The 13,920-nt window shown below is 35.2% G+C and overlaps 2 protein-coding genes across 2 annotated transcripts in view; both read left to right on the top strand.

Moving 5' to 3' along the window:
- Positions 1-9,535, top strand: part of LOC117117167 (mixed lineage kinase domain-like protein) — an 11,677-nt gene extending 2,142 nt beyond the window's left edge. Inside the window, exons 3-10 of the mRNA XM_033261387.1 lie at positions 610-663; positions 2,743-2,911; positions 3,110-3,216; positions 4,339-4,541; positions 5,748-5,887; positions 7,347-7,396; positions 8,461-8,595; positions 9,355-9,535. Coding sequence (XP_033117278.1) covers positions 610-663; positions 2,743-2,911; positions 3,110-3,216; positions 4,339-4,541; positions 5,748-5,887; positions 7,347-7,396; positions 8,461-8,595; positions 9,355-9,410 — 914 coding nt within the window. The 3' untranslated portion in view covers positions 9,411-9,535. The remainder of the gene's footprint in view (positions 1-609; positions 664-2,742; positions 2,912-3,109; positions 3,217-4,338; positions 4,542-5,747; positions 5,888-7,346; positions 7,397-8,460; positions 8,596-9,354) is intronic.
- A 1,411-nt stretch (positions 9,536-10,946) lies between these two features.
- Positions 10,947-13,920, top strand: part of LOC117117231 (mixed lineage kinase domain-like protein) — an 11,083-nt gene continuing 8,109 nt past the window's right edge. Inside the window, exons 1-2 of the mRNA XM_033261477.1 lie at positions 10,947-12,455; positions 13,310-13,785. Coding sequence (XP_033117368.1) covers positions 13,319-13,785 — 467 coding nt within the window. The 5' untranslated portion in view covers positions 10,947-12,455; positions 13,310-13,318. The remainder of the gene's footprint in view (positions 12,456-13,309; positions 13,786-13,920) is intronic.

Genomic DNA, 13,920 nt, shown 5'->3' with positions numbered 1-13,920 from the left:
ACTGATTTACCCCTGTCTCTTATACACATCTAGATGTGTATAAGAGACCAAATGCATGCATCAAAAACTAGTGCTGTCCATCTATGCATGTGCATGGGTGTGAAGAATTAGATGCTTTAATCAGATTTGATTTCCCAACAAAACCTTAATTAATCAGTTGGTTAAGATGTCTGCATAGACAGCAGAAGGTCCTGGGTTCGTATCCCAGTTGGGGCACCTATTTCTTCACATTTGCAGATTCCTCTTTAAGGTTCAAAATTTATCTATAGCATTACCGCAAGACGGTATAGAGTTTTAAATGGTTCGAATCCAATTAAAGGCAATTCATTTCGCACATTTTGCACATTACAGTATGCCAATACAACACTAGTATTTGATGCATACACATTAAACAACGGTCAATGTGATACACCATCTTAAGCATTTTAAACGACAAGACGAGATCTCCAAAGAGATACTTTATTATGAGGAATGTAACACATGAAGAGATTAGCTCTAAATCATCTTGCAGTAATGCTTTATACATATAAGTTTTAAACGGTAAAGAAGAGCAGTCTTTGTCAATTTATATACAGTACTATGTTCATTAAATTTTATTCTTTTTTTTAGTAAGAGAAACTGTGGTCAGAGGAAATGAAGAGATCAAGAGTACTCTGGATAAAAGTAATTAAAAAATACTTTTTATAGTGTAGTATTATTTTTTCTAGACTTGACTCAACTCCTAGATTATTAATACAAAACAAAGTCAGCACCACCTGACTTAAAATACAACGGATACTAAATGGTCCTTAACTCGCCTAACTCTCCTGAAAGGGTTATTCGAGGATCTGAGCGTTTATAAGAGTCTCGAATTCAATATTAGGCTGCAGAGCTGGGTCTCGAACCTGGGCCCTGGCGTGCAAGAGGCAGGAACCATACCAATCAGCCAAATGCATAGCTCCTTGTTACGTAGAGTGGCGTAGCCAGGATTTTTAAAAGGGGGTGCTGATTAGAAATATTACATCCACTGAACTTTACGCAAGGCGCAAAAGTAGGGGCAGAGCATATCGATGGCTATGACTCCACAATAAATTGCTTGTTAAAATCTAAAGTAACTTACTTTGCCATTTATTTGTTACTTGTTACTCGGTACTTTTGTAGCTCTTATTCCTTGCGGTTACAAAGTGTTAATAATAATAAGTTAAGTTACATTTATATAGCGCATATTGCACAGTGCCTCTATGCGCTTTACATAAAATTATAGAAATTATAGAAAAGATGTTGAATTTACAATATAATGGGGTGTGGTGGCAAAACAACGCTAAGTCTCTGCCCTAGCGCAGTCCCGGTCCCCTACCTAGTGGCGCGAACAAAGGAGCAAGTTTCACATTTTCCCTGCCACAGGCGACCGGGTGCTCAGAGTCTGCGACCAAGATAGCGGCCCCAAGAGACAAAGCAGGCCACTCTGTTGTGAAGGAACACGATTAAATTATTAAAGAGTTATTTGTTGAAATAAATGGGTTTTAAGTAGTAACTTAAATGTGTCCACTGATTTACCCTCCACTGTGATCAATATTTCCCTCAAGTGTGCATCCAAACCAAAATCAACAGAGTATGCTTTTGTTGAATCAAAGACCAACGTACGTCAAAGGTAATAGGGGATAAAAAATAAAAAAAACTTTTCATTAATTTAATATCATTTTTCCATGTGTTTTTAAATAAAAAGTAGGATGCCAAATAGAAATATTACATCCACTGGATGTTACACAATACAACCTATCCTAACCTAACATAAAAATCTAAGGAAGAATTAGGAAAGCAAGAAAGAAAAGAAAGCAAACCAATGACCAAGGTCGGATTTCAACGGGTTTGGGGTGGTATTTCCAGTAAAAACAATTTTATTAACATGTTTGACAACAACAGAGGCAAAAAGTTAAAGGGGTGAAGTTAGACTATGTGATAAAATTTATGATAAAATTCATAAAATTAATACAAATATAATTTGTAACATGCACTTCTGCATTTGAGGTACCATCTTGGAGTATAATATGTTTGTACAGTCAGTGCATTGTGCTATTGACAGTACTAGAATCGCTGACTAGAATAGAAGCAAAAGGAAGGAAGCCTCTGAAGGGTGTGCTTGAAGGCCAATAAATATTCACTTGTGTCAATCCACTTTGTTCAAAAAAGCTCTCAAGACACCTGTTGTTGGCTGCTTTTTCTTAGTTCTCTTGTTTGTCATGATTGCAAGCCTAATTTGTTTTAGTTAGATACCCTCACTACTTGAGTACCTGTGAACTATGAATAGGCTACCCCACTCTTTTCTTGTAGCCTTAAGGTTCATGGTAATATTTGCTTCCTTCCTCCTGTACTGAGCGCCTTGAGCACTACTGCAGTGGATTTTTGCACTTTATAAATCTTATTATTATTATAAGTATTATTAAGAATTTGGTATACTAATTATGCAAAAAATCTATGATTAAATAGTTTTTAATTATACAGTTTGTAAACAATAGCCCAGATACTATTTGGTATATAATCTACAGACATAAAGTGACAAGACAAAAAGTAACAACGTTAAGGGAAAAATAACATGACGTTAAGGGGAAAATAACATAAATGATATTCCAATTAAGTCTGATTGAGTAAAATTATTATTATTATTAATTATTATTATTATCATCATCATCATTATCATGTTATTTTTATTATTACCATATTAATATACAGTGATTATACATTAAAGTTAATTTTTCTTTACAGTCCTGCAATCACTTCCGAGTAAAAGCATTGTACCACTGGATTTAAAAGAAATAAATGTTCGTGATTTGCAAGGCATGGAATACCAGCCTAATGTTCAGGATGGCACATTTGGGGAACTGTACTTCGCACACTATAGATCATTTGGCGTGAAGGTAGCAGTTAAAAAATTGTACGTGTTATCTTTATTATTACTAGTATTTGCACATTTCTCTTCTCGATTTAGATTTTGCACTATTATATTGACTTGTGTGTGGGTACAACATAGTGTACGTAAGAATATACAAAAATTAGGAGAGAGGGCCTACTATTTGGTAGGGGCAGGGGAAGAAACAACGAGAATAACAAATATTTTCTTTTTTCTACATAGATATGAAAGCCAAGATATTAAAACAAATTTGAAAAGGGAAGCCCTTATACTTAAAACGTTGGAGTCACCGTTCATTGTCAAGCTTTGGGGCATTTGCACAGAAGGAAGTAAGCATGCTGCAAACAAAAATCATTTTTTTTTCTCTAAAAGCTTAAGAAATAAGAATAATCATGGTGAGATAAATTAAAGTAGTTTAAACTATGGAATTGAAATGGTTTTATACTAACATAATGCTATACAAATATGATATCTTCACTTTTTTTTTTGCCCTACCTGGAAATAAAACACAAAAATAACACAAAATAATATTGCAGTACTCGCTGCTACATGAGGATCAGATTCAGCACATTAGTCACTAAGCTGAAGCTTGGTAGTGTAGTGGTTAGGGTGCCAGGTTGCTTATCTGGAGGTCATGGGTTAAATTCCCATTGAATCACTTGCAAATTTTGTTCACAAGTATTTGGGAATGTACTGAGCATACAGTATGATAACATGTCAGGTAGGGCAAAAACATCACCCCCTATGATATTTTCTGATGCATCATCATCAACACATCATAATAGTTTTCATATCACTGTAGTCATTCTTAATTGCTGGATAGTTATTCAAATTTTGAATTTGAGTATAGTCAAATGGAAAGGGTTGTAACATAAACTAAGTTTTAGGTAATAATTTGAAAAATTGGAAATGTCTTAGCATAAAGACAGGAAGTGCCTAAAACCTCTACAATCACTTATGGCAGCAGTGCCTTTTCCTCATCATCTCCCCTTAATTGGAACAAAACATACCATTATTTATAAAAGAATCAAAATCAGTAGACACATTTAAGTCACTAGTTAAAACCCATTTATTTCAACAATTAACTGTTTAATAATTTATATCGTGTGCCTTCACAACGGAGTGGCCTGCTTTGTCTCTTGGGGCCGTTATCTTGGTCGCAGACTCTGAGCACTAGGTAGGGGACCGGGACTGCGCTAGGGCAGAGGCGGATAGTTGACCCTTTGAGACCTAGCGTTGTTTTGCCACCACACCCTATTATATTGTAAATTCAACATCTTTTTTATAATTTCTATAATTTTATGTAAAGTGCATAGAGGCACTGTGCAATATGTGCTATATAAATGTAACTTATTATTATTATTATTATTATTATAAACAAACATATAACTATTATAAACAAAGCCTGATCAGTATACAATATATTAATAACATATCTATTTTATTTGTAGATGATAATATGATTGTATTTGAATACATGGAGAATGGGCACTTGAGAAAGTTTCTTGACAAAAATAGCCAACTCACTGACACACAGAGACTTCGCATGGCATTAGATTCTGCATTGGGCCTGTATGTCATCCACAATCAACTCTGGCTACATCGTAATCTGACATCAATGAAATATCTTGTTGACAATAAGTTAACAGTTAAGGTAAAGCTCTACACACTATCAAATTTTCTTTGACAAAAAACTGTTGTATGCCCATATATAGTCGTGATATGCCTATATATGGTCATGATGTGATGTCATCATGACCATATTACTGGACGGGGCGTTAGACATTGATTTCATTTTTTGTCAGTACGGTAATTACACCATATGGAATTTCACTATTCCATTGTATATTTATATAAAGTTTTAAACACCTTGAAATTATCAGCCATTAAAATGTCAAATGCATAAGGGGAACTGTGTCCACACCTACCTCAGCCCAACCATGATTGAGGGAAAATTAACAAATATGAAAACCTCACATGTCTGGAAATACCACAAAAAAAATTCCAAATTTTAAATGTTTGGTGATTTTTTAACTTATCATGCAAATGGTGCTTATAATAATAATAATAATTTAAAAAGGCATTTCTAGAAAAGGGGGTGGGGTTTTTTTTCAAACCCCTCTAACCCCAAGAAACCCCTGGCTACTTGCTTGCATGTGACTTTTAGTACAAAAATAAGATGAGAATACAAGGCCATTTGTCGACATTTATTTAAAACATCAAGTATGGTCATTTGTTTTTAATTAGCTAAATAAAGAGTGAATGAATGAATGAAAGACAATAACTGCCAATAAAATAACTAGAGAAAAGCTATGGACTGTTTAACTGTGTTTTTTGGGAGACATGGAGCCTACTCTTTTAAACTGATAAGATAAAAGTCGGACCTCCATAAGGCCAAAATTATTGTGTTGGCCATGCCTGACCGACCCAAAATGTTCAAAATTAAGATTCAGCATTTTAGTTTTTGTTTCTTTTTACATCAAATTTTTTAATGAGCTCAAAAAGCTGGAATAGGCCTATCTTGCGACAGTAGGCGATGCAACAGTGTTATGTGATTGTTTTGCTGTATTTTTGTGTATTTTCTACTTTTTAGGCATAAACAATTTTTGGTAAAAAAATAAAAAAAACTTTTCCTACCGACCTACCCATTTTTTGGATTTTTCAAAACGTGGCCAACACAATTTTGTTTATTGGCCTAACAACTGTGTTGGTAACTACCATTGCCATTTTGATAGATTGATTGATTGAACTAGGGCTATCAAAATCCCAAGATCTCTTGACTCATTTCATTTTTTCCCCATTTCTAACTTTATTTCATTTATTATGTACGGTAATACAAATATTATTATTTTGAATGCAGCTAAGTGATGTTGGTCTCTCGAAGACATGGGAGTCAGCTCGAAAGCATAGTAGTGTACCAACTCAAGCAAAAAGATATCATGCCCCAGAGCTTTTGAAAAGTGCTAAACATGTATATGATTTTCAATGTGAAATATACTGGTGAGTAAATAGCAAATTAACATAAATACTGTGACATTAACTTCAATTCATATATAAATAAGTTATTTTATTATAATACCGTTTATTGTTCGGCCACATGCAGCCTGCGGGCTGCACTTTGCCCACCAGGGTCCTACACCCATGATTGAATAACTGGATAAGGCAAAACAATGTAATTAATACTAACTAAATGTTAGTTAAGCTTGTTTATTTTAGTATTACTTTGGAACAAATATGTGCGGTGTAGCTGAGTAAGAAGTTACTTCTTCAGACTCGGATAGGGCTATTTTCTTTGCAGTCTAGCGGTAACAGACCCAATGCACTAGGCAAAGGCAGAAACTGCTGCTACATCGAACTAGCCAGTGAGCTGTCTGCGTACATTCACTTGTGGAAGTATCCCAGTCCCGAACTCAGTTGATGGTTTCCCCTTCTCGAAGCCACACACCATGCTTTGCTTTTGTTACACTTGTTTTTGGTTGTAATAGTTGTAATAGTGATTATATTGGTAAGACAGATAGATGCTTAATAACTAGACTTTAAAGAACATTCTTCACGATCTGATAGTGTTATAAAAATGATCATATTGTGAGGCATTCCAATATGTTATAGGTTTACAAGGTATACTTGAAAATGATAATGTAGCCTTTCATGTAAGCAATACATTAGGTTTAATATTTTCTAATACTTAACATTATTGACAGTTCGCAAAATTGGTCTACTATTGTTTAAAGAAGCGTTTGCTATACGTAGGCTACACCCATTGCTTAACAATGGGCTGAAAGCTTCAAAGGAGCTTTCTTTGTTTTTGTAGGTAGCTTTGATCAGCAGGGGCGGATTTAGGGGGGGGCCGGCCCGGCCCCGGCCCCCCTTTTGGGAGGTAAAAAAAAGGAAAAAAATGAAAAAAAAGAGAGAAAAAGAAAAAAATGATAGCCCAGAATGCCTCAAATGTTATGTTCGGGCGTCTAGAACACAAAAAAATCGCGGGGGCATGCCCCGGACCCCCCTACGACACTGTTGTCTCAATCGGCCCAACTTTCGGCCCCCCTTCCGGCCCCCCCTTTTGGACATTTCTGGATCCGCCCCTGATCAGTAGGGTAATAATGCTTTGATCTTTAGTTTATTCACAGCTATGTCACCAACACCTACTAGGGGTAATGTTTTAATTGTTCAACACTTTTGGTACTTGTGCATATAAGCTTTCAAATATGGATAATAATATTTCTTTACTGATGATGACATTAATGTCGAAATATTGAATCCCGACACGATGGCGTGCATTTAAATACTTGGAGTATGTATTATACTATCTTATCTGAGATTAATCAGTGGACCTTTCGGTTTTTGTAGACTAACTATACATTAATTTTCTCTAGCTTTCGTCTACACAGTGGACTTGATCAAGAAACTGTACAAAAGCTAGAGAAAATTCAGTTTTATTTTATATTTTCTTTTTATACAGTTTTGGAATTGTCTTATGGGAGATATTTACAGGAAATGAGCCATACGAAGGTAAGTATCAGGGGCGTACGGTGAAAAATCTAAGGGGGGTCGAAACGAAAGCACAGGGGGCAAGCTGAACTCGGAGCAATTTAGCGAAGCTTTCAGAATTCGCGGGGTGTGTTATTTGTGAGTGAAGCGAGCATATTTAAAGGGCACTTTCTTTAAAAGTGGGGGGGTCGACCGCACCCATCGACCCCCCTGAGTACGCCCCTGAGTATACTTTTATTTAAATTTTTATTTTATTTATACTATACACATTTAAGCATCAGGGCCAAGGGTATACCAAAGAGATTCCTTCACAAGACAAACATAAGCACAAGATGCTCTACAAAGACTAACCCCGGTATTCTTAAAACATTAAACTTTAGTCGTAGTTCGAGCTAAAACTTCAAAATTATGTCATTTCGTATTCTTAAAATGAACTTTCGACAAAGTTTTTTATGAATACAAAATGAAGTTAAAGTTGCAACTAAAAATAATGAAGTTCTAGTTCAAAGGTTGACTAATATTCGTTTTAAGAATACGGTCGTAAGTCCCACATGAGGCTTATAGAGTCCTTGTTTTTGGTCATGAGAAAATATACTGTGACAGATTCATTCCAATTAGAATTAATAAAAAAAAAAAAGAATATAAAACCTTAAATAAATTAGGTCTGGCTTCTTTTCGAGATGGCCATCTTTTCAAGAGGTGTTACGCTATCTAGTGTCTGCTTCAAAATGACAATGTGTAGAACCAGAGGTTTTGAATTTTTTTAGTTTAATCAGTGTCTTGAAATGGTGGGGGGTGCTGATATGTGTGTGAATTGGGGGTTGCTCGATGATTAAATGTGGCGCACTAGCTGGCAAAATAAGGTGATATGAGGTGATTTTGGGTGTAATATTTTTCCTTTCAACATTTCCAGTGTGAGTCCACAGCTTTTGTTTTGGGAAAGGTTGGGGGAGGCATGTACATACTGTACTTCATATGCAACTGTAGCAGACAATAGAAGAGTAACAAAGTATTTTCAGCAGTTTAGTGTAGAGGGTATGTTTCTATTAAATTTAGTGAGTGTAAGTAAATGTTATGTTTTCCAGGAATGAGTCAAATGGAAGTTATGGATTATGCAAAAAATGAAAAACAGCTACCCATTCCTGATAATTTTGGATCACGAGGTGAATTGATTTTGAAGTGTATGAGAGGTGATCGGATTCTAAGGCCAAACATAAATGGTACGTTGCTCTGAAATTATGAGAAGCTAAATCAACAGCATATTAAAAGTCAGACATATTGCATTACATTAAAATTTAAGCATATATAACATTATACGACAATATCTTTTATATATGATAGTACATGGCAAATTGATTTTAATTAATCATCATTATAAGGTTAGAGTTCTTTGATACCCGGTTCAATTTCATCCACTGATCTCCTTGTGTTTTAATAGTAGCGGGCTGAAATACAAGTATTAGAAAGCGCACCAACTTTCAGGCGGGACGTTTAAACTGTTGGTCCCATGCGCAATATGGCTTGTATGTACACTTTTATAGTACGCAGTGCACTCTTCAGAAAGTGTAGGGATTGTCTCCCAGTGTGCTGCCAATCGCCACCAGAAGCACCCCACTGGAAGTAAGTCTTTGGACTTTCGTGGGTTATCCCTGGCAGGTCCCAATTCTCGTGGAAGTAACAGCAATCTCCCAGAAATCAGCATGGACTTCGGCATTCCTGCAAACAAGCAAAAAGCTCAGGAATAATAATTCATTTCTCGCAAATACTGTATGTAATATTTGCATGTTCTTACTATTTTCTTACCAATTGTCCCATGGAAGTCATTGCCAATGGGCCCCACCATGCGTAGCAAAATAAATTAAAGAGACACATTTAACAGATCTCCCTGAAGAGACTTCTTCCAGTTTGATACCCCTGTCTTGGTGTTCACACCGAATAAATTCAATCCAATTCAATCTAATTGTTTTTCTATCTTTCAGCGATTGTTGATGCATTGAAAGCAATAAAGCTTGAAGATTGTGAACAGAAAAATTAATAAGGAGAATAAACATTTAATGGTTATAAGGCTTCCAAGGAACAAAATAAAATAACAAAATAAGAAGCACAGCTTAAAAAATTAAAGGAAACTTAGCAGATATTTATTAAGACAGGCACTCACTTCCAGGTACGACGCTTGTATGACCGTCGGCTGAAGAATTCAACTTCGCTCCATGTGATCGTCAGATGATGCGGTGCTGACTGTGAATTATCAGTGACCAAAATACCATAAGCAATATATGCATCAGTGTGTATGGACTATTCTGATAAGTTTTTAAAAAACCCACTGCCCAAACCTTAGCGACCTACTGTATGATGGTAACAGACGTATAAAGAGGTTTCGCCACTATGATTATCAGCATAATGACTTGCATACCCCACCATCACACTATGCATCGGGGGCAGGAATGTTACTTTAATAAGGTCCTAGTGACTGACATACCACACCCACACCCTAATATACTATGCATCAACGAGTAGGAAAGTTATTCCGGTAGGTTCTAAATACAGGCATCACTCCCAACCTGATTGAACTACTGTGACTCATATCCCCCCCCCCACCATATACCCCAGCATACCTAGCTAAGAACATGAATGAATGAGGCCTATATGTAAATCAATTTGTTATAGATTTAAGAGGTAATTTGGTCAATGATACCACTTAAAAAAAACGTTAACAATTTGTCATTACTTACAGTATTATATGAGTTTTTTAGTAGATATTTCCATAATGAATTGTAATTATGCATTAGTAGGGCATAAATATCATGTATTGTTTAAGTGTGGATGTATTTTGTTAAGATATAGCCTGAACTCATCTGAATATTACTTAAGTCCTGTTTACACTATGACGACAACGACCAATGATAAAAAGCTAAAAAGCAATTGTTTATATAGAAAATAAAAGAAATAAGAGAAGTTTTCACACAGCACGATTCGATAAAGTGACGTATCGTATAAAAAATAATTTCACAAATTAAGTAAAATGACGTCATAATCATGACCACTCACTTAATCATCGACGACAAGTCCAAAAATATTAATTTGCTTATCCAAATCAGGGGCGGATCCAAGATTTAAAAGAGTGGGGTTCAAAATGTTAACAAAAAAACCATAAAATGAAAGGGGGGTGGGGTCCTCCCCCATGAAAATTTTGATTCTTAGAGGGCTGGAAATGAGCTTTCCCGACTTCTGAGGAGTCTTTTAATGACCTTAAGTTCTTAAAAATTCAAGGTTTTACCCCTCTTGAAAAAAGGTCAGGTAATTTTATCTCATTCTTTAGGCCTATCATAGATGGAAAAAATCAAAGACAGGCAATATATTATTATATTAAATATTAATAAACAAATAAAAGATATGTAGTATTTCTTGCATGGATCGATGAACCGATAGGCCTGAAGAACGCACTTTCGTACATAAATTATTACGAAGGCGAACTAAAATCAGTGTGTATATTTATTTAATTGAAAACTAGTTGGGCTAAGCCTAGTTTGTCTGATCTTCCAACCTATGCCTAGGTAGGTAAGCATGTCTTTTGTAAGCCAGGACCCACCTGTATTTTGTTACGTTTCTTCTTCTTCACAGAGGGGGGTTCGTCCGAACCCCTTGAACCCTCTCTGGATCTGCCACTGCAAATAACGTCTTATTTTGATTGCTAATCCCCACGATAGAGTTTGGGCCGTATTAAACCATAAAAGCTATCCCCTTGAACCCTGGGATATTTATTCCGGGATGTGACCCTAATCAAGGCTGTTGTATCTTGTCGGCCCCTTACCTTGAACAGGGTCCCTGGTTTGAACCCCCTCAGACAAATTTCTGGAACTACCACCACCCACCACTGCTTTATGACATTGGAAAAATCAACCATGTAGTCTAAATAGTAAAAACTTCAACTTCAACTATAGGCTTATAATGCTACCCGGCCAAGTACCGCCGCCAGGATTATAAGGTCTATGGGGAGGGGATGTGTGGGGTGTTATTCCCAATTAAATGGACACCTTTGTGACCAAAAAAGTCTCCCCTTAATAGGGTTGTCTTCTGAATAAGGGTACCCCTATTCATGGGACACTAAACCAAATACATGAAATTATGCCCTTAATAAGGGTTTTTGACATGATTTCGTACAATGGACATAGATTTGACAAAACTTTCATGTTACGTACTACTGGTTAAGCTTTTTAATTCAGAGTTATCGACATTGTTTTACATTCTTTATTCTTAGCCATTCCGACCCTCTTATTGTTTTTGATCTAGTGTCGGTTGTAGCAGTAATAATAATAAGTAAATGAACAAATTTTATTAGACATAGATGTTTTATAAGTTTATCTTATTGATATAAAAATGAATTATATTTGAATTATAACTAATTTATAACAATAATTTGTAGCAAAAAATAATTCATTTATGATATAAAATCAACATAATATGTAAAAATACTAAATTTGTATGTTCCCAATATTGTTTCTTGAAATCCCCATGTTAATAGTCAAAATTGACAATTGTATTTATACGAAATAACACATGCCCTAGGCCTACCAGTGTTCATTCTAAGGATTGAGAGAAAAAATATCTCGTATTTTATGTTAAGTTTATTGCTCAGAAGGTGTCAAAATATAAATATGAATGATTTTTTTCTTATTTGGAGAAGCTGTTACTTAGTTGTTTTGATTTATTCCTCCATGTTTTGATAGAATTAAAAAAAAATTCAGTATGTCCCCGGTTAATAGGGGTTAAATTGTATTGATTCTACCTTTTACTCATGTTAGCGTATATATTTCCACTCGCATCACGGAAAAGCGTCCTTTTAAATGAAATCAAATCAAATCATTGGATTGCATACTTCCCCTTCGCACTCATTGAACAAAACAGTTTATCGCGTCAACAAGTGAAAACCGAAACATAGATTGTGACGTCACGTGCTTAGTCATTGGGGAATTCCCAAGAATGTACGCCAATCAATAGACAATTCCAGTACTGTAGTAACCAAGAAGAAAATCAGTGTTGACGCCAAGTCTGGAATACGGCTTGTAAATTTAAGTTACAGGTATTTTCTTTTTATAACCGTTTTCTAAACATTGATTGTTAATTAGAAATGAATGATAACATTACATTCTTGAAGCTTTAGCCAGCCATCTTATGGCAAGGAATCTTTGACCGGAACATTTGTATCAGTATAGGCTAGGCCTTTATAAAATGACACAAACAGAGTGATTTGTTTTAAAGGTATCATGGCGTAATTTCTGCTCGAACGGGTGGCACGTCCGCCTCCCGGAGTTGTATGCTTGAGAGAGTGGAGTATTGAATCATGGAGGTATAATACCTCCATGATTGAATCGACTTTTCATCATCACTAATCATATTTAAATTTAAGAATAGCAGGCACATTGATTGAGATATCATTTAGCCGCCTACCACAGAGGCAGCAGGAAGTTTTAAAGATTGAATAGTAGAATACTTCCTGGTATAATATCTTTTATATTTTATTTTAATCAAAATCTTTTGGCCCATCATAATATATTATTTCTTTTTAAAAATCTTGAATCGTGGGTATCACTGCATGCTGAAATTGGAGAACTTTAGGGTCAATTCTGAAACCCCTCTAATTACAGTACCAATCATTTACCTTTAATCTTTGAATACAAAGCAAATGCTATAATAGGAGACTTAACCACAAACAAGATCACCACAATTTCAGGTCACAAACGTGGTCTTAAATTAGAGGGTGCACTTTTCAAATTTCCCAAAAAAATTCTACCATAATTTTATGCAATTTTGCAAACAGAATGTTTGATGAAAAATGAAAATTTAATTAAAATTAATTTGATAGGCATGTTTTGTGTAGATTTTGGCCTAATTATTGTATTATTCTAAAAGATATACGTATATTTAAATTTTCAGGTGGTTGCAATGGCATTAGAAATTATTTCAGCAGTATTATCTCTTTCTGAGCAATGTTATAATATTGCTCAGCAAGTTAAACAATTTAAAGGTGACTCAAAGCGATTGGCAGATAGAGTACAATTATTAAATGAACCAATTCAATTGGCCAAAAGCCTTTCATCTGATAACCAATTGAATGACTATGACAGGTTCTTGAATGAATTGGAAGAACTAAAAAATTGCATAGTTGATATTAATGAATTCCTTCAAAGGATAGCAGAAATGACAACTTGGAAAAAGGTTTGGGAAAAAGGTGATATTGCTGGAGGATTTAATGATTTTAATGCCAGGCTTGATGATTTGGTACCAGGACTGATACTGATTATGGAGATTGAGAAAAGAGAGGAGTTCATGAGAAAAATGAACGAAGTTCAGGACACCCAGGACATCATGTTAGATGATGTGGAAGAGATAAAACATTGGACGTCAAAAGGTGAATAGGTTGATCTGTGTTTGCATAATAGTTACAGTAAATAAAACCTCACAAAGCTGCTTACTGTGTTAATGAAATGCACAAATGTTATAATTTTAATTCTGAACTTTAGAAAAATTTAGCATCAGTTTATGAA

This window comes from Anneissia japonica, unplaced genomic scaffold (genome assembly GCF_011630105.1).
Source record: "Anneissia japonica isolate Jap-2015-1 unplaced genomic scaffold, ASM1163010v1 scaffold287835_len3118868_cov185, whole genome shotgun sequence".
NCBI lineage: Eukaryota > Metazoa > Echinodermata > Crinoidea > Comatulida > Comatulidae > Anneissia > Anneissia japonica.
The sequence above is the reverse complement of the archived record's forward strand: the minus strand, read 5'-3'. Positions and strand labels throughout refer to the sequence as shown.